Source organism: Salvelinus namaycush, chromosome 13 (assembly GCF_016432855.1).
Source record: "Salvelinus namaycush isolate Seneca chromosome 13, SaNama_1.0, whole genome shotgun sequence".
Classification (NCBI taxonomy): domain Eukaryota; kingdom Metazoa; phylum Chordata; class Actinopteri; order Salmoniformes; family Salmonidae; genus Salvelinus; species Salvelinus namaycush.
In genome coordinates, this window is record NC_052319.1 from 26,393,673 (window position 1) to 26,414,294 (window position 20,622).

At 42.8% G+C, this 20,622-nt stretch overlaps 2 protein-coding genes across 3 annotated transcripts; both read left to right on the forward strand.

The window, feature by feature from the left end:
• Positions 1-6,635: 6,635 nt before the first annotated feature.
• LOC120058055 (leucine-rich repeat-containing protein 63) lies at positions 6,636-9,667 on the forward strand. The gene is made up of 7 exons (XM_039006536.1): positions 6,636-7,050; positions 7,537-7,691; positions 8,014-8,112; positions 8,573-8,709; positions 8,836-8,919; positions 9,078-9,317; positions 9,454-9,667. Exons 1-7 carry the CDS (start codon positions 6,636-6,638, stop codon positions 9,665-9,667), a joined length of 1,344 nt encoding a protein of 447 aa, XP_038862464.1.
• A 2,845-nt stretch (positions 9,668-12,512) lies between these two features.
• Positions 12,513-15,745, forward strand: LOC120058378 (GDP-Man:Man(3)GlcNAc(2)-PP-Dol alpha-1,2-mannosyltransferase-like). 2 transcript variants are annotated; one of them, XM_039007001.1, is made up of 5 exons: positions 12,513-12,653; positions 13,150-13,371; positions 13,489-13,860; positions 14,024-14,607; positions 14,725-15,745. In XM_039007001.1, the coding sequence occupies exons 2-5, from the start codon at positions 13,163-13,165 to the stop codon at positions 15,003-15,005; spliced, it is 1,446 nt and encodes a 481-aa protein (XP_038862929.1). In that variant the 5' UTR covers positions 12,513-12,653; positions 13,150-13,162; the 3' UTR covers positions 15,006-15,745. The 2 variants fall into 2 exon arrangements, with proteins under 2 accessions (XP_038862929.1, XP_038862928.1); XM_039007000.1 differs by lacking the exon at positions 12,513-12,653 and adding an exon at positions 12,674-12,854.
• Positions 15,746-20,622: the final 4,877 nt, after the last annotated feature.

The window sequence follows — 20,622 nt, forward strand, 5'->3', positions numbered from 1 at the left end:
AGTGATGGAATAAGAATATGTACATATAAATATATGGATGAGCAATGACAGAGTGGCATAGGCAAAATGCAATAGATTGTATAAAATACAGTATATACATAAGGGATGAGTAATGCAAGATATGTAAACATTATTAAAGTGGCATTATTAAAGTAACTAGTGATCTATTTATTAAAGTAGCCAATGATTTCAAGTCCGTGTGTAGGCAGCAGCCTCTCTGTGTTAGTGATGGCTGTTTAACAGTCTGATGGCCTTGAGATAGAAGCTATTTTTCAGTCTCTCGGTCCCAGCTTTGATGCCTCTGTACTGACCTCGCTTTCTGGATGGTAACGGGGTGAACAGGCAGTGGCTCGGGTGGTTGTTGTCCTTGATGATCTTTTTGGCCTTCCTGTGACATCGGGTGCTGTAGGTGTGCTGGAGGGCAGGTAGTTTGCCCCCAGTGATGAGTTGTGCAGACTGCAAAACCCTCTGGAGAGGCCTGCGGTTGCGGGCGGTGCAGTTGCCGTACCAGGCGGTGATACAGCCCGACAGGATGCTCTCAATTGTGCATCTGTAAAAGTTTGTGAGGGTTTTAGGTGACAAGCCACATTTCTTCAGCCTCCTGAGGTTGAAGAGGCGCTGTTGCGCCTTCTTCACCACACTGTCTGTGTGGGTGGGTGGACCATTTCAGTTTGTCTGTGATGTGCACGCCAAGGAACTTAAAACTTTCCACCTTCTCCACTGCTGTCCCGTCGATGTGGATAGGGGGGTTCTCCCTCTGCTGTTTCCTGAAGTCCACGATCATCCCCTTTGTTTTGTTGACTTTGAGTGAGAGGTATTTTCCTGACACCACACACCGAGTGCCCTCACCTCCTCCCTGTAAGCTGTCTTGTCGTTGTTGGTGATCAAGCCTACTACTGTTGTGTCATCTGCGAACTTGATGATCGAGTTGGAGACGTGCATGGCCACGCAGTCATGGGTGAACAGAGAGTACAGGAGGGGGCTGAGCATGCACCATTGTGGGGTCCCAGTGTTGAGAATCAGCGAAGTGGAGATGTTGTTTCCTACCTTCACCATCTGGGGGCGGCCTGTCAGGAAGTCCAGGACCCAATTGCACAGGGTGGGGTTGAGACCCAGGGCCTCAAGCTTAATGATGAACTTGGAGGGTACTATGGTGTTGAATGCTGAGCTGTAGTCAATGAACAGCATTCTTACTTTGGTATTCCTCTTGTCCAGTTGGGATAGGGCAGTGTGCAGTGTGATGTCGATTGCATTGTATGTGGACCTATTGGGGCGGTATGCAAATTACAGTGGGTCAAGGGTGACAGGTAAGAGGGAGGTGATATGATCCTTGACTAGTCTCTCAAAGCACTTCATGATGACAGAAGTGAGTGCTTCGGGGCGATAGTCATTTAGTTCAGTTACCTTTTCCTTCTTGGGAACAGGAACAATGGTGGCCATCTTGAAGCATGTGGGGACAGCAGAATGGAATAGGGAGAGATTGAATATGTCCGTAAATACACCAGCCAGCTGGTCTGTGCATGGTCTGAGGACGCGGCTAGGGATGCCGTCTGGGCTGCAGCCTTGCGAGGGTTAACACATTTAAATGTCTTACTCACGTCGGCCACGGAGAAGGAGAGCCCACAGTCCTTGGTAGTGGGCCGCGTTGGTGGCACTGTATTATCCTCAAAGCGGGCAAAGAATGTGTTAAGTTTGTCTGGAAGCAAGACGTCTGTGTCCGTGACGTGGCTGGTTTCTTTTTGTAGTCCGTGATTGTCTGTAGACCCTGCCACATTCGTCCACATACACCTGTTGTATTCGGTGCATGTGAGAAATAAAAATTTATTTGATTTGATTTAGCTATTTGCGCCTTACGGATTTGGGTTGTTACGGGTGACTGTTCACAAATCTAAATGTGTATTTGAATTCAATAATGGTTGAATTCAAGAAGTTTAAGCTGCCTATCAATCATAGTTTTTGAAACCAGTGGACAGCCAGTGAAATATGTGCTCTTGCAACAAATGCATAGTGCAGATCCCAGCCTATGGAATAAAAGTGGGGCTTTTATTGGTTACATTTCTCCAGGCCCATCCCTCAGCTTTTTACTAAAACAGGCGTGGCAACTGTTTTGTTATTGTTTCATCTGTAGATTTGCCATTTAAACAGCTGCCCGCAAGATGTCAAAGTGTCACAAACAAAAAGGTAAACAATAGGCCTATAGCAAATACAGCACATGGCATTAATTTTTCACATGTAAATAGCACTTTTCAGTAGTGCTCAAACATGCCATTCCATGAGCACAGCATTTATTTTTCAACTCGAATCAATGAGCCCAATCAGTCCTCCATGACAACAAAATCATAAACAACAGAGTAGGGCTGGCTAATAAGTCCTTCGTTTTCTGGTTATGCTCAGGTAAAACAATTTGGCTAATCTATACTTCCATATTTCCAAGTCCTATTCTTGAAGATCAAGGGGTATCATATTTATTGGAATGACTGGAATTCTGATAGACTTTTGTTTTTAATGTAAAATTACAATTTAATCGTATTATTATTATTAAAAAGCGATGGGTTAGAAGAAGCCTACATAACCATAAAGTAAAATTTAACATCCATATATTGCCAGCTATGTAAACTTTAACATAGATTTATCCTGCAATAGATGTCGTTCAATTGGTAACATACATTGTTGTCTTCTTCTAATGCCTCTTAATGGGAAAGTAATCTAAAAGTAACTGAATGTAATTCGATTACATTACTGAGTTTGGGTAATCCAAAAATTACGTTATTGATTACAATTTTGGACAGGTAAGTAGTAACTGTAACGGATTACATTGAGAAAGTAACCTACCCAACCCTGCATACTCTAGTGTAGTAGACAATCAAGCATACATAGAGATCCTATTAAATTACTATTTTCATTCTTAACTGATTTATATGCACGCACCCAATTTGACTCAGACTCTTGATTTGTTTGACGGTTGTTATGGCGGTTGCCAAGGGCTCTGCTGAATCGGGAGGTCGACTCTCCACCATTTACATAGAGGCCAGGGAATCTCAGCGGTAAGTTTGCCTCCAAAAAGGGACAATATGATGTAGCTAAGCTAGCTAGCTAACTAAATGTGAAATTAAGAATGTGATGTTTATATTGAACGTGTTTCAAATGTCATTATTTGGTAGATTCATAGCTACTGGTTGCTATTATTATATGACTGGTTGTTTGTGGTTGGTTAGCTTAGCTCTCTGCTTTCTTAATGTTGCCAACAACTAGGCTTGCCAGTTTTGCTCCCTGTGATTAGCCTGCAGCCTCCTCATGAAGATCGGTGTCATTGTCAGACATTTATGCAACTGTAAATGTATACAGCAAACTTAGCTACTGTACTTTTTGCCAGGAAATAGAAGTTTTCACCGTGGAGTCGCTATGCCATCAGAACGTGCAAGGCTTCTTCGGAGGCCTTTGCCCCCTAAAAAGATTCCCCCCATTGTGAAATCACTTCCTTCGCCTATACTTTCAGGTAGGTTACAGGGATTGAATACAGGGATTGCCCTATTGCCTGGGACAAGTGAATTGAGCAGTCCCGCAAATTCAGCCGGCTCGCAGGTTGCCCCATTGAACGATACAAAAAAGTGAAACTGAAAAGTCATTCCAGCAGTTTAAAACCGATCTTTCTGCCCAGTTGACAATTCTAGGGAGAGGGAACGTATTTGTAATGTTACCCCCAATGTTCCCCTAATGTTTGAGTGTCCAGTTTTCTGTTAGTTAGGGGAACAGCATTCAATCTATGTTAGCACAAAACTTCTGAGAACCGTTTTAGAATGTTTTGGTGTTAAAGTTAGGAGAATGTTCCTTTAATGTCAAGCAGAATTGATCTAGAACGTGGTTACAATGTTCTCAGAATATACACTGAACAAAAATCTAAAAGCAACATGCAACATTTTCGGGATTTTACTGAGTTAGAGTTCATATACGTCAATTTAAATAAATTCATTAGCCCCTAATCTATGGATTATCATATGCTTGGGAATACGGATATGTATGTGTTGGTCACAGATACTTTGGGTCAGAAAACCAGTCAGTGTCTGGTGTGACCACTATTTGCCTCATGCATCGCAACACATTTCCTTCACATAGAGTTGATCAGGCTGTTGATTGTGGCCTGTGGAATGTTGTCCCACTTCTCTTCAATCTCTGTGCGAAATTGTTGAATATTGGCGGAACTGGAACATGCTGTCATACACGTCGATCCAGAACATCACAAACATGCTCAATGGGTGACATTTCTGGTGAGTATGCAGGCCATGGAAGAACTGGGACATTTTCAGCTTCCAGGAATTGTGTACAGATCCTTGCGACATGGGGCTGTGCATTATCATGCTGAAACATGAGGTAATTGTGGTGGATGAATGGCATGACAATGGCCCTCAGGATCTTGTGATGGTATCTCTGTGCATTGAAATTGCCATCAATAAAATGCAATATGTTCGTTGTTCGTAGCTTATGCCTGCCCATACCATAACCCCACCGCCACCATGGAGCACTCTGTTCATGAGCGTTGACATCAGAAAACCGCTCGCCCACACAACTGCCCAGTACAGTTGAAACCGGATTAATCCATGAAGAGCACACTTCTCCAGCGTGCCAGAGGCCATCGAAGGTGAGCATTTGCCCACTGAAGTCGGTTACGACGCCAAACTGCAGTCAGGTAAAGACCCTGGTGAGGATGACAAGCACGCAGATGAGCTTCCTTTAGACGGTTTCTGACAGTTTGTGCAGACATTCTTCGGTTGTGCAATTCCACAGTTTCATCAGCTGTCCGGGTGGCTGGTCTCAGATGATCCCGCAGGTGAAGAAGCCAGATGTAGAGGTCCTGGGTTGGCGTGGTTACACATGGTCTGCGGTTGAGGCCTGTTGGATGTACTGCCAAATTCTCTAAAACGACATGCTAGAGAAATAAACATTAAATTCTCTGGTAACAGCTTTAGTGGACATTCCTTCAGTCACCTCACATTTTAGAGTGGCCTTTTATTGTCCCCAGCACAAGATGCATCTGTGTAATAATCATGCTGTTTAATCAGCTTCTTGGTATACCACACCTAACAGGTGGATGGATTATCTTGGCAAAGGAGAAAATTCTCATGAACAGGGATGTAAACAAATTTGTGCACAACATTTAAGAGAAATTTGCTTTTTGTGCGTGTGGAACATTTCTGGGATCTTTTATTTCAGCCCACATGAAACATGGGACCAACACTTTACATGTTGCGTTTATATTTTTGTTCAGTATACAACATTAATGTTCTTGATGCATTTCATGGAACGTTGCAAGAACATTCATGTGCCCAGTTTTTTTCAGGGTAGGAGAATATTCCATTAACGTCCCACCAAACATACACAGGACATGGTTGCCATGTTCTCAGAATATACAATATTAATGTTCTAGACACGTTTTATGAAAAAATTGCAAGAACATTCCGAAAGACAGACAATTTATGTCAATCGGGCAAATTGCGCATCCTCTGAGAACAACCAAAATACAAAGAATTACAGTACTGATCTTTCTTATTTCTCCCCTATGTGTAGGTGAAAGGCAGGCAATATATGACACTTATGCATGTAAAAAGCGAATTAACATTTTCGGGCAAGTGATAATAATCTTCGGGCAACCAAAAAATATTCCTGATTTGATGGGCAAGTGCTTGTCAATCCCTGGGTTATATTACCTTCATTTAGCATGTCTCATTGCACTTGATAACTATAGAAATTATATAGACAATTAGCAGGAAGCATGCCATTCTTATCCTCCTTCATCTATGTTTTGTGCTGAGCGATTAGTGCTTTTTGAGGTCGGTTCGGTTTCGGGTTTGATTATTAAAAAATAATCATGTTTTTGATTCCGATTAATTGGGTTGAATGCTGTAACAGCACAGAATAAAACAATTAATAAAAGTCCCATGATGGTAGTGACTGCCCATTACTGCTTATCACTTATTAACCATTTGTTCACATTACTTTATTTTAATAAAATATTTAAGTTGTGTAAATCACATTTGTTCTCACTGCTGCCTATGCTTTCTGACAAAATCACAATTTTGTAGTTCTTCAAAGTAAATAAGGCATACTTTTATGTCTGCTGAATACCAACTATTAATCACTTAGATCATGTATTTTCAGGTAGAGATACCTTGCGTACAACTGCTCTCTTATATCCCCTCACAATTGCGCATTTGTAAAAGAAACACAGACTGGACAAGCAGATGCGCAATGGATTATGGTCATTGTAGTTTATTACCACGTTTTATGAGCTAAACTATGGAGAATATTGGCCTGTTGGAAACTACAACTCCGTACAACATCACACAGTTCAGGCTGGATCTGATTTATCTCTAGAGAGACTGTGCAATGTGTGCATTGAGCTCACAGAATAAAAATGAATGAAATGGAATTCAAATAATTGAATCGTTGGTCAATTAGTTGTTTAAAAAATGAAAAATAACAAAAATATTGGTCAGCACTATCTACGTTTGATCCAACTGTTATCCCAATTTGCCATGGGAAATTTGTTTCTTCCAGGTACAATCATAGACTCATTGCCCTCAACAGAGAGAAGGGATCTGAAGGACAGTGCCACCGAGCGGAGTGAGTCAAGCTGCCACATGCTTCCTCTTTGGGACTATGACCCTGCAGCCTTTAGGGCGGCTCCCACTCCCCTGACCTCGGTCCCATCCATGCTAATACCTAAAATAATTGAGGGCTTCCCCTGTAAACCGCCACGCACTCTCCCCAAAATCCCCCTCCTTGACCTCCTCAAGACAGACCCCAGATACATCCCCTTTCCCCCTAGCTTTAGCTTCAATGACTTTCTGCGGGACCCTAATGGCGGCTGTGGGGCTCAGTCACTAGAGGGCCTGAAGAAAGTGGCCCTGTCTCGCTGCAACTACAGGAAGCTGGTTGGGCTTTTCCTGATGGAGCTGCACAAAGGGCAGCAGACTGAGGTGTCCAAGCAGCTGATGTCCACTGAGAAATTGCCAGAGGCCAAGACCAGGATCCCACAGAAGCAAATCATATGCGGTACATACTGCATATAATATGTTAAAAGATTATCTACCATTGTAGTAGGCTATAATCCAGATTGTGGTGTGTTCATTATGCACCAGTACTAGTGTATTATTTAGTGAGTATTGTGTGACAAGGATGCTTGCTTGTGTAAGTTACAGTGGTGTACTGTTTCTTCATGCGTATTGTGTGTGTTGTTAGCATTTGTTGTGTGTTATCTGATAAGAGCTGGCAGCATTGATCCGTATGGAGGTGCAAACTCAGATGATGTGTCGGCGGAGCTGTTTGGGAGATGGGACCTGCAGGTCTGAACAGAAGTCTGTGGAGATCTGGGTACCCCCAGGGGAAAGACAAGCTGTTCAGAAGCAGGAAAATCTATACCTAGGCAAGAACATGTTTGCCTTCTAACTTACTATGACAAAACTAACACTATTGAGTTGTTTGTACAAAGCCAAGTTCTGTTTTTCTTGTAGCAAATAAATCAACTTTTCCTTTGAGCAGGAACGGAGGTGATCCTGAACTCTGTGACTACCAAGCACTTCCAGGGCTCTCGGCGGACCCACTCCCCGTTCAGGCACTCTGGAGAGGCCATCAACCCATCTGAGCTGGCCATACTGGACTGTCTGACAGAGGGGGGCAAGGCACTCACCCTGAAGGTGCTGTGTGTTGCTTACTGTGTGTGTGTTTGTGTGGGTGTGTGTCAAATTCTACAAGTCTCTTTGCCAATTATTTATATATCATTTTCTTATTGTTTTATAAGTTATTCCTTATGTATTGAAAACCTTTGTTCTCAGACTCTTTGCAGCATTCTTGAGAGCGACAGAAACACAGACATCACTTATTCTGACTAACATTAAAAGGAAATGAAACAACTGTCTCTCAAATTTAGCATAACAGGAAGTTGAAGAGGAATATGTAAGCTAGAGCTTCCCTTTTTCTCTGAACCTTGACTGAGGAATTTACTGTGTGTTTTCTCAGGCCCACTTCATTGCCCTGCTTCCTGATCTGACTCCTCTGGCCCAGAGCCTGCTCTACCTCAACCTGTCCTTCAATGACTTCACTATCTTCCCAGTGGAGGTGAGATGCCTTATGAACTGAGGCAAACCATGAGCATGTCTTTCCAATATACTGGGGTAATTTTAGAGCAGTGATCATCAACTAGATATTTGACCTAAACGAATAATTTCAAACCTTGCTTACATTTGTATGCGATCACATACAGTATATCTCTCTATTATGTTTTGGAATACTTTGAAACAGATTTCCAAAATTAAAATCACTTGGAGCTGATTTGCTGGTGTTGTTACAGTCTTTTATGTCCAACAATAAAATAAAAAAATAAAATGCTCGGAAAAGTTGGGGGGCCAAATAAAATCACCCGTGGGCCAAATTAGGCCCGCAGGCCGCCAGTTGGGGAACCCTGTTTTAGAGCCTATTTATCTGAAAAGGGGGTTCTGAAAGCATGTTGCAAAATGTCATTGCAATTCCATGGCAAGACAACTTCCAAATATCTCTTCTCCTCTCTCTCTTTAAACAGGTGTATGAGCTCATGCAGTTGGAGGTGCTGAAGATGAGAGACAACCCCATAGAGGAGATACCCACCGGCATCCACAGACTCACCAGGCTCAAAACCTTTGTCATCTCCTTCTGCAAGATCACCTCCCTGCCGTCAGAGTAAGCCACAAGGGAGCGCTACAGGGTTGGGAACTTGTTATACACAGTGTTATAAACCTACCCTGCTGTTAGAAGTCTCTGTCGGTCTCCCAGATCTGAGTCCTGTGCTGTTGGTCCTACCTACAGGCTGTACCAGCTGCCCACCCTGCAGTTTCTAGATGTATCCTACAACCTTCTCTCATCCCTATCAAATGACATCAGAAAACTCAGGTACAGTCTAGAGTAGGCAGTAAGCCTGCAAAGACCATGATATGGAGCTTTTTCCAAGGTCTTATATTGTATGGGGGTAACTCACCTACCACCACCACCTTTGTATAGTACCCACCTTGTGTTGTTATTTAAATGTAACAGAACACCTCTGTCTGCAGGACTCTGGAGTACCTGAATGTGGAGGGGAACCAGCTGCCTGGCCTGCCCTGTGGGGCCCTGCGCCTCTCCCTCACCCAGCTCAGGATCTCCAACAACTACATGCACCCCTACTTTTGGAAGGGCTGCAGCTGGAACTCTCCCCAGGATCTGCAACACTCAGCCACTATGACCCTCTCTCTCACAGACACCTGTCTGCGCTACGCCAGCCTTCCCCCTGAGGCACAGTTGGCCCTTAGCAGGTAGCCTATTTACACGACCCTGATCAGATTCAACTAAATAAATACACAGTATAAAGGATGAACTCCATGTTTTTTTTTTTAAGGTAAAAGAGATGACTGTTTCATTGATAGTGTGTGTGTTTTTTTTTGTCCCCAGGGTGGGTGTGTGTGACTGCTGTAGGGGTCCTATGTACGGACCTGGACTCAAGGTGATCCGGCCCTGCTACAATATCTTCGGACTACACAGGGTGCCCTTCATCTTCTATGCCTGCACCCCAGCATGCCACTGGAACTTCAAGAACCAGACCAAGAGTCTCTCCAGTCTTCTGTATGGAGAAGACACAACTCACAATAGTGAACGACTAACATGACTATGAAGGAACCAATACTGAGGCTACTGTATCTTGGCCTTAATAGCCAAAGACCTCTGAATATCTATCTCATCAGCTCTACTAATCTTGTGGCAAATTGTAACCTTACCATAATGTCTACTGATGTCACTGTCTTTATATAGCCTTGAGTAGTTGTCTGCAAAACATGTAATTTGCACAGCAAGCGCATGTGAAAACTCCCATAATTATGGCACTTTTAATGTCTTTAAATTTTCCATTGACCTCCAATTAAAATAAAGTATTTCTGAATACTAGTTGTGTCGCTTTAAGTCTGACTTGTTATTTAAACAAACAAAATATGGACCAATCACAGACATGCACCTCAACAGATAGCTTGACAAATTATTTTTTGAATGACTGAAGGAGTGAGACGAGTTTTGTAACTCTTTTTTATTAGTAGTGTAATGGCATTTAAATTTTTTTTTTTTTTTACCCCCGTCCAGGTGGTGGCGGCAATACAACATTAGTTGTAGTACGCTATAAAACCTTAGAAGAAAAAGAGAAGAAGATGTATGGTTGAGAGGGATGAGGCCAAAGTAATGGCAAATAAGTGGCTGCACAACTGATTGGCAAACACTGAAAATTGAGAAATCATCTAACTAAACTGAATAAAAAGAAGAAACTACACTATGAAACAAAGATAAATGACAAAGAATGATAGGGAAAAGTTTTGGAGCACCTTCAATGAAATTTTGGGCAAAAAGGCAAACTCTGCTCCATCATTCATTGAATCAGATGGCTCATTCATCACAAAACCCACTGGTATTGCCAAGTACTTTAATGATTTTTTCATTGGCAAGATTAGCAAACTTAGGCATGACATGCCAGAAACAAACGCTGACTACCCATCCAAGTATATCTGACCAAATTATGAGAGACAAGTATTGTGATTTTGAATTCCGTAAAGTGAGTGTGGAAGAGGTGAAAAAATTATTGTTGTCTATCAACAATGACAAGCCACCGGGGTCTGACAACTTGGATGGAAAACTACTGCGGATCATATTGCCACTCCTATTTACCATATCTTCAATTTAAGCCTACTAGAAAGTGTGAGTCCTCAGACCTGGAGGGAAGCAAAAGTAATTCCTGTACCTAAGAATAGTAAAGCCCCCTTTACTGGCTCAAATGGCCAACCTGTTACCAACCCCTAGAAAACTTTAGGAAAAAAATTGTGTTTGACCAGATACAATGCTATTTTATAGTAAACAAATTGACAACAGACTTTCAGCATGCTTATAGGGAAGGACATTCAACAAGCACAACACTTACACAAATGACTGATGATTGGCTGAGAGAAATTGATAATAAAAAGATTGTGGGGGCTGTCTTGTTAGACTTCAGGGCAGCTTTTGACATTATCGATCATAGTCTGCCGCTGGAAAAACGTATGTACTATGGCATTACACCCCACTGCAATATTTTGGATAAAGAGTTACTTGTCTAACAGAACACAGAGGGTGTTCTTTAATGGAAGCCTATCCTACATAATCCAGGTAGAATCAGGAATTCCCCAGGGCAGCTGTCTAGGCCCCTTACTTTTTAAAATCTTTACTAACAACATGCCACTGGCTTTGAGTAAAGCCAGTGTGTCTATGTATGAGGATGACTCAACACTAAACACCTCAGCTACTACAGCGACTGAAATGACTGCAACACTCAACAAAGAGCTGCAGTTAGTTTCAGAATGGGTGGCAAGGAATAAGTTAGTCATACATTTCAAAAACTAAAAGCATTCACTAAACCTAAACTAAATCTTGTCATGAATTCGTCACCAATTTGTAAGTCGCTCTGGATAAGAGCGTCTGCTAAATGACTTAAATGTAAATGTAAATAATGTGGAAATTGAGCACATTGAGGTGACTAAACTGCTTGGAGTAACCCTTGATTGTAAATTGGCATGGTCAAAACATGTTGATACAACAGTAGCTAAGATAGGGAGGTCTGTCCATAATAAAGCACTTATCTGCCTTCTTAACAGCAAGGCAGGTCTTACAGGCCCTAGTTTTGTCGCACCTGGACTACTGTTCAATCGTGTGGTCAGGTACCACAAAGAGGGACTTAGGAAAATTGCAATTGGCTCAGAACAGGGCAGCAAGGCTGGCCCTTAGATGTACACAGAGAGCTAACATTAATACTATGCGTGTAAATCTCTCCCGGATCAAAGTGGAGGAGAGATTGACTTCATCACTACTTGTATTTGTGAGAGGTATTGACATGTTGAATGCACCGAGCTGTCTGTTTGAACTACTGGCACACAGCTCAGACACCCATGCATACCCCACAAGACATGCCACCAGAGGTCTCTTCACAGTCCCCAAGTCCAGAACAGACTATGGGAGGCGCACAGTGCTACATAGAGCCACGACTACATGGAACTCTATTCCACATCAAGTAACTCATGCAAGCAGTAAAATTAGATTTAATAAAACAGATAACAATGCACCTTATGGAACAGCGAGGACTGTGAAGCAACACAAACATAGGCACAGACACATGCATACAAACACACGATAACATACGCACTATACACACACGTTCACATGGGTTTTGTAGATATTTTGTAGATATGTGGTAATAGAGTAGTGGCCTGAGGGCACACACTTAATGTGTTGTGAAATCTGTTGTGAATGTATTGTAATGTTTTTAAAATTGTATACCTGTCTTAATTTTGCTGGACCCCAGGAATCCATGACAAATACAAATAGCTAGTGAATTCACACTCCAGAACAGTATGCAGACACAGCCCACACAGTAGGTGGAGGCATGCACCGCTAACTTAGAGTATGTTTGCAGACCGCCATAATACCATAGAAGAGGAGGGGGAGCAGACAGCTACAGGAAAAGGCGAACATCTTCGGCTATCACTAACGTTACTTACCACAGCGGCAAAGTCAAAATTGGCTATATCGTATAAATTCTTTAAAATTAACATTTTCTTTTTGGTCTTACTAGCAGTGTGGTTAAGGTTGGTGTTCGGTTTCAAATCACGTTTTAAGAAGATTAATTGTAGAAAAAGTGTTGAAGTTTATGACGGTGGCTGTAACGACATATTTTTGAGAAAGCTTTACAACCACTTCCGGTGTCAAAGTTTGTGTTGTGTTGTCAAGATGGTTGGCCATGATCATCATCATGACTATCTGTCTCTGTGCTTATGTGACTTAATCAGGTAATAATCAATGAATAAATTATGCTGCTTTGTTTCTGATACCTGTCTAACGTTACAGTTCTCGCAACAGAAACTGGATATGAATAAAGAATGAAGTGACCGTCATAACTACCTAACGTTAGTTAGTAGCCATATCTATGAAGAGAAGACATTTTACAATCGGAGTAATTTGTATAGACAAACCATTGTCAAAAACGAGTTTAATTCCTAGTTGGCTAGCTAGTCAGAACCAGTCAGCCAGCCACCATGGTGTTAGTTAGTATTATAACCTTAATTATTTTTGTCTTGAAAACAGATTACTGTGGTCCATGGTGCTGCCATGCGTGTATCTGAGCTTGGTGCTGGCGCTGCTCCTGTTTCTACTCGTCATGGGTGTCCGAATATGGCTGCAGAGGAGTCGGAAAGCCCGCCTGGCTCAGAACAGCTCCCCAACTGTGGCCTTCTTCCACCCCTACTGCAATGCAGGAGGGGGCGGGGAGCGGGTGCTCTGGTGTGCCCTCAGAGCGCTTCAGAATAGGTAGGTTTACGCAGTCTGAGCCTATAGTTAGATTTTAATGCATTCGTGGAGTGCTCATGAGCTTAATAACCTATCTTCTTGATATGCTATGTCTCTTCTGTTTCTTCCCTCCCGTAGATACCCAAACGTTTCATTCGTTGTGTACACCGGTGACCAAGGGGTGACAGGGGAGCAGATCCTCGAGGGCGCCCAACAACGCTTCAACATCAGGCTGCCTCATCCAGTGACTTTCATATTCCTGAAGAACCGTCTCCTGGTGGAGGCTAGCTCCTACCCCCACTTCACCTTGCTGGGCCAGAGCATGGGCTCAATGTTCCTGGGCTGGGAGGCCCTCACTGCCTTCGTACCAGACCTCTATATGGACTCCATGGGCTATGCCTTCACTCTGCCCATCTTCCGCTACCTGGGAGGATGCAGGGTGGGCAGCTATGTGCACTACCCCACCGTCAGTACTGACATGCTGTCTGTGGTGAGAGAGAGAAACCCAAGGTCAGAACTGTTTATTTTAATTGCATAAAGCATGTTGATATGGTTATTTATTGTGACACAGATAATGTATTCTTTAATAGTTTGGTTAATGTTTTTGTTATCAAACTTGTGATTTGCCTCTGCAGTATTTGTGATGATACACTCCCTCCTATAATCCCAACAGGTTCAACAATGCAGACTACATCTCTGCTAACCCACTTCTTAGTATGGCCAAGGTGATGTACTACTGTGCCTTCGCTCTGATCTACGGCCTAGCTGGCTCCTGCAGCGACGTCGTCATGGTCAACTCTACCTGGACACTGGGCCACATCCTGGCCCTGTGGCGCGCACCCAGCTGCACCGGTGTGGTCTACCCTCCCTGCGACGTCCGCTCCTTCCTCAACATCCCATTGGAGGATGAGGTGGAAGGGGAGGGGCTCGATGACAAGAAGTGCCATTCGATAGTGTCCGTGGGGCAGTTCCGACCAGAGAAAGACCACCGGCTGCAGATTAGGGCCTTCCGGAAGCTTCTGGACAGGAAAGGGGTAGGTCCAGGAGGGCGGGATTCTCTAAGGCTGGTGTTGATTGGTGGCTGTCGTAACCAGGAGGATGATGATAGAGTGCTGATGCTGAGGGGGTTGTGCCAGGAGCTGGGTGTGACAGAAAGGGTTGAGTTTAAACTTAACGTTCCCTTTGACGAGTTAAAGAGGGAGCTGGTGGACGCCACCATTGGTCTGCACACCATGTGGAATGAGCATTTTGGCATAGGTATGAATTTTTATCTATACCATCTTATTATCTGTTTTTAATAGAAGTGTTGTACATTCCAAACTTATTCATCTGATCCCAGTTCCTACTCTCTGCATCCTCTCTCTCCTGTCTCAGGTGTGGTAGAATGTATGGCTGCAGGGACAGTCATCCTGGCTCACAAGTCCGGCGGCCCCAAGCTGGACATTGTGGTTCCCTATGAGGGCGGGCAGACTGGCTTCCTGGCCGACAGCGAGGACAGCTACGCTACTGCCATGGAGACCATCCTGGCACTGTCGCCGTCGGCACGGCTGGAGATCCGGCGCAATGCTCGACGGTCTGTAGACCGTTTCTCCGACCAGGAGTTTGACACCAGCTTCCTGTCTTCCATGGAATCTCTGATGGGAAAGCTGGAGTGATGAGGGACAACCAATCACTACCCCCTCACAGACTGAAACTCTTCCTCTCTGATGCACTCACAGGCCTGATTGGCTGGGAAACTGATGGTCTATCAGAGCTTTGCTGGCTTTATTCATAGGAATAAGTAAGGATGCTTGTCTAACTTGCTCTGTCTTGCTAGAGTTCCAGTGAAGTGACTTGCTGGAAATTCTATTGATGTTTACACTCAAAAAGCACTTGGTCCTTATATCTAGTCCAATACGGCAGAGGGATCAAACATTGTGCTATTTTTTTTCTTACTGTGATTTTTTTCTTGCTCTGTATGGGACTATGGCTCAGAATTGTAGATATTATACAAACAATGCTTTATTTTGGAAAAAGGAAATGTTTTGTTAATTTGTCTGAATCTTAAATGTAAACTTGTTGTACTTTGTATATCATTTTTATTTACTCTTTAAAGTTCCTCCAAGCAACAACGATACCGAAACATTTTCAATGCCCAAATAATTGACATCTTGTCCATGCTTGCTTATGTTATACTTTAACCTGTGGCAAGAATAGGTAGCCCTTGGTCAAAATTTTAACCTGCAGTTTAGAAAAATGCAAGACGCAAGATGCAAGTACTTAAAGCCAAGAGAAAAAAAATGCAAGTCAGTTGATCAATTATAAGGATAGGGCTTTTGTCTTTCATAGAAAAGCATCCATTTCCTAGGTCAAGGTCTTGTCATGGTCTCACAATAAAGAATAATATGAACACTAATTTTCCTGCTTTTGCTTATTATTGTCCTCAGTCTTTGTTGACTGAGGACACAATCTCTGTTTTGTAAAGTTTACGTAGCTGACATCAGGCAGACCTTTGTGAAACAAGAACCTTGTATCAGTGTGGGTATCAGCCGAGCGTCACACTCGCGTGTCGTCGTCATCCGACCTGGGCTCCAGACGTTCCTTGTCCACTTCCACATCTGATTTACCATCCTCCTCCCTCTCTTCTGCTCCCCCATTCTCAGTCAAGGGTTCTAAGAGGGAGAAAGGGAAGCAAGAGAATTGATTCACTGTCCTAACCTTTCATGGCTCATAGTTGAAGGTCTTTCATATGTAATAAAGACTGCACAGAATGATGTCTTTGTGAATCTGTCCCTGTAGTGGGGTAGAGAGTCCATGGTGGTAGTTGGTGCAGCCTGGCAGAGGGCATGGAGCAGGCTGTCTCCTCACCCCTATAGCCTCCCCTTCTCCCTCTGCAGTGCCTAGGGGTAAGAGGAGAGTACTGCACTGACCCTTTAAAACACTTACACTAAATTACAGCCAAAACTGGAACTGCAACAATGTGTGTGCAGGTGTACCCTCACTCACCCAGTTCAGGCACAGCCATGGTGGTACACACTGATGACACGTCCATCTCAGCCAGGGCATCCAGTAGGGTCTGTGGTGCTGCCTGGCCCTACCTCTTCCTCACTTCTGACCTGGGCGTGCCTTCAACCTGCGCCAATCATGCCCGGACCAATCCCTGTGCCTCAGCTCCTCCCCTGCCTGGAAGCTCATAGTCTTGTTCAGTGGGTCAAGCTCCTAGAGACGCATGCATGCACACGGTCAAGTGTGAGATGCTTGAGAGCCCTATCATTATTCAAAGTAAGGCACCATGTTGAAATGAACATACTCAGGCCACATGGTGACATGGAATCTTTTACCTCTTAATCAGCTTTTTTTTAAATCACAAACTATTATTTTATTGTCCATTTTCTCTTATTTCTCTTCATCCTCTTGAATAACTTCATCATTTAACTTGACCTGTCGTTCTGCCCCCGAGCAAGGCAGTTAACCCACTGTTCCCCAGGCGCCGATGACGTGGATGTAGGCAGCCCCCCCAACCTCTCTGATTCAGAGGGGTTGGGTTAAATGCGGAAGACACATTTCAGTTGAATGCATTCAGTTGTACAACTGACTACGTATCTCCCCTTTCCTTTCTTGTCTTTGTGCTCTGTAGTTCTTTCCTCTCCCGACTGTTCATCTGAATGATCTGTCTCAAGGTTCCTTCAATATCCTAAATGTTGCAGATAGAAATGTAATATATAGAGCTGAAATGGTTATTTCTTGAGCATGACATCTCTTTTCTACACAATACATTTCTATGTGAAAGTAAGGCATTAAGCCCCTGGTCTTACCTGGGCAGGTTGGGGTGTCTCTATGTGTTTGGGCTCACTTGTGGCTAGGGCTGAAAATATATGCCTGTTCTGTTAATATCAATAACCACGTTTCCATGCGTGCAAAGTCATACTGTATAAAACAAATCACTACAGCTGTGATGGAAACAGTTTCGGGTAGAATTGTATAAATAATGACAGATAATTCGTTCGTTTGGCATGGTGGGATCTTTTTATCTCTTCAAATTAATTTTGCGAGAAATGGTGGTGGAAAAGCCTGCATGCGCAAATATTGATATTAAAACCATATCGAAGGTAACTTGGAATCACAATGATATGATGTGTGTTGTCCTCCCACTACGACTCGGAAAACCATGCAGTTTATTAGGCTACAGACCAGCGGCGTAGCCACGGGGAGCCTGGGTCGTGGTCGTAGCCTACCCAGTTTGATCTCAGGCCTACCCCAAACAAGTTATTATTTTTCAATATACAATTTTATTTGTATTTATTTTATTAATTTAAAAAAAAAGAAATGCACGTGATATTCATTTTCTATGGGTCATTTTAATATAATGTATCAAATAAATAGTCCGCGACAATCAAGTTGTCTTCCGACTATTGGTTACATTAAAAAGAAAAATCATACGGTGGTTTACCTGAACAGCGTCAAGTGGTTAAACTTTGTAGCGCATAAGATAGCAAGCTCTACCGCGCTAGCTTACTGGAATTGACTCACCAGCCCAGCTAAGGTAATTTAGTAGTTCTAGCAATGGCAAACCAAATGTCGATCGCTAGGTTTTTCAAAGAAAGACGTCTGTAGGAAAAATTGTGTGTGCCAGAAAATAATTTGGATCAATCTACCGATAGCTTCCAGAATGAGACCAACCGCTAATGCCACGTTGAGTCAGGCATGCTTGCCTACCCCACCGTCTCCTCTCGTTCTTGATGCTGCGGGCGGGGGTGAACCTGCAGTAGGTCTACGGATAGATTTGTCTGCGGTTGATGAACCAGCCTGTCAACCAAAGCTAGTAAAGTTCCCTTCAAGTATGATAAATGGCAAATCACGCTGCTTCTCTTCAAGGTGGTATGACCAGTTCGTGTGGATTGAGTATAGTAAAGCAAAATATGCAATTTATTGTAAGTTTTGTAGGCACTTTCCTGGGGCAAATGTCTAATTCAGATTTGTACGAGATGGATTTAAAAACTGGATACTCACAAGAATTGCTTGCTGCAAACACGAGAATAGCAAATTACATGCTAGTGCCCTTACAAAATGTGAATCCTACAAGGCGAACCATGGGCCTAGAAATCGAGGGATTATGTTGAACCAAATACATGATGATGCAAACATGGATTTTATAGAAATAAACCGTGTACATGTTAAAGTGGTCATAGATATATTTATAATGTGTGCAAAGCAGGACATTCCACTCAGAGGACATAGAGCAACCGAAGAGGCAAAATACAAAGGTAACTTTTTAGAAATCTCCAATTTCATCTCAAAGTATGACTCAGAAATACAAAACAGGCTTAATGCTACCTCGCAATGCCACTCTTATGAGCCCCGAAATTCAGAACGAGTTGCTGGAGTGTGCAGCGTCATTGTTACTGTGCAGGATAAAAGATGAAGTTCATTCTGCGCCTTCCACGTATTTTGCCATACTAGCAGATGAATATAAAGAATAATCTAAACGAGAATTTATTGCTGTGTGCATCCGATACATTCATGCTGGACTGATTAAAGAAAGAGCTGTTGGGTTTATGGAAACCGCTGATTTGTCTGCATAAGGAATTTCTCTGAAAATACTTGAAGTGCTGCAACCCCTGGAGTTGGATCCCACTCTGTGTGTGGGTTTTTGTTTCGATGGCGCTTCAGTCATGTCAGGGAACAGAGGGGTACATGTCCTACTAAAGCAAACATTTAAGCAAGCGGTATATGTGCATTGCAACTCCCACCGTTTGAATTTGGTTCTGTGTACCACGGCAAAAGTGTCGGGACATGTCAGTACTTTTTTTTGACACAGTAAACCAGCTACACACTTATGAGTGGATCCCACAGACATGCTTGATTCATAGAAGTACAGAAAGAGTTACATCCCGATAGACCATGTATCGAGCTAGAAAGATCCACAGATGTACGTTGGAGTTCAAAATCAGGGTCAGTGAGTAAAGTGCTGTTACTGCTAGATGTCATTTTAGAGGTTCTTGCAGATTTTTCAGAGGCTTGTGGACAAGCCAAATTAGAAGCCGATGCCCTCTTACAACAAATCTAGAACAAGACGTTTTTATTCCTGTTAGTCACGTTTAGTAAATTGTTTGACACTAGTGATTTTGCTACAAAGGGATTACAAAGCTCTACATTATCTGTGATGGACTGTATTGGTTTAATTGAAATCCTCAAAAGCTGCTTTTCTACGTTCAGAGATAACTCAGGGGGAGACTTTGATAAAGAGCTCAAGCTAACTCAAGAGATGATGATTAAGCATGATATTAGTAATTGGGATGTGAGCGCATCACGGCAGCGAAAACTGCTTGTAAAATTGTCAGACAGTGTAGGCACAATTTCATTAGGGAAAACATCCAGCATCAAGAGTGCCAGAGCTGCCCTGATGATATTTTCCCTAATATAAACTCTCTGTGAAGGATCATTGCCACACTTCCAATGACATCATGCAGTGTGGAGAGACTTTTCTCAACAACAACTAGGATTTAAAAAATCATCTTCGCACATCAATGACAAGCGCCCGGTTGAACCACTTCAGTTTGCTGTCTTTTGAGCGTGAATTGACAGATACATTGGATTATGATGAAATCATCACCATATTCAACTCAAAGCCTCGCGGTCTGCGCCTTGTGATGTAGGTCACGCCTTATGATATGTCTACTTACGCTTCGAACACACCGACTGTGTCATTGCGTTTCGATACACCAGAAGTACATTCATTTCCAATGGAACGCTGCATTTGCCTTGCAGCATTGCGTTGCAGAGGCAGTTGCAGTACGTTCTGTGTGGTGCATACGTTCGATAAATCGAACGTATGCATCAAATTGTATGAGTGGACTTGACAGAAAGTAGCAAAATATGAATGTAGATTTTTTTTTTGCACACATTCAGTAAAAATTTGGGATTACATAAAAACAGTTTGATTGCATAATTTCTTTACATTTTTTATTTATTTATTTGCCAAGTATATTATTTATTCGATGACATCCTCAAATTAATTGTGAGAGCCTATAATATAATTTCCCTCCAAAATGCAGTTTTGGAGCGAAATGCAATAATAAATAGTCAAGATAGGCAGAGTAGGCTCTTTCAACAATGAGACCAACCTTGAGGAAGGTGGTATGACTATTTCTTTCACACACACCTCATTGGCTAGGTTAGCTAGCTAACGCTAACTAGCCACATCTAGCACAAGCTCACTACTAAACTGACCTGGCAATCCTACTATCGTGGACACTTGTCTCCAAGCAGCATTTTTTGTGTTTATGTCCCTGT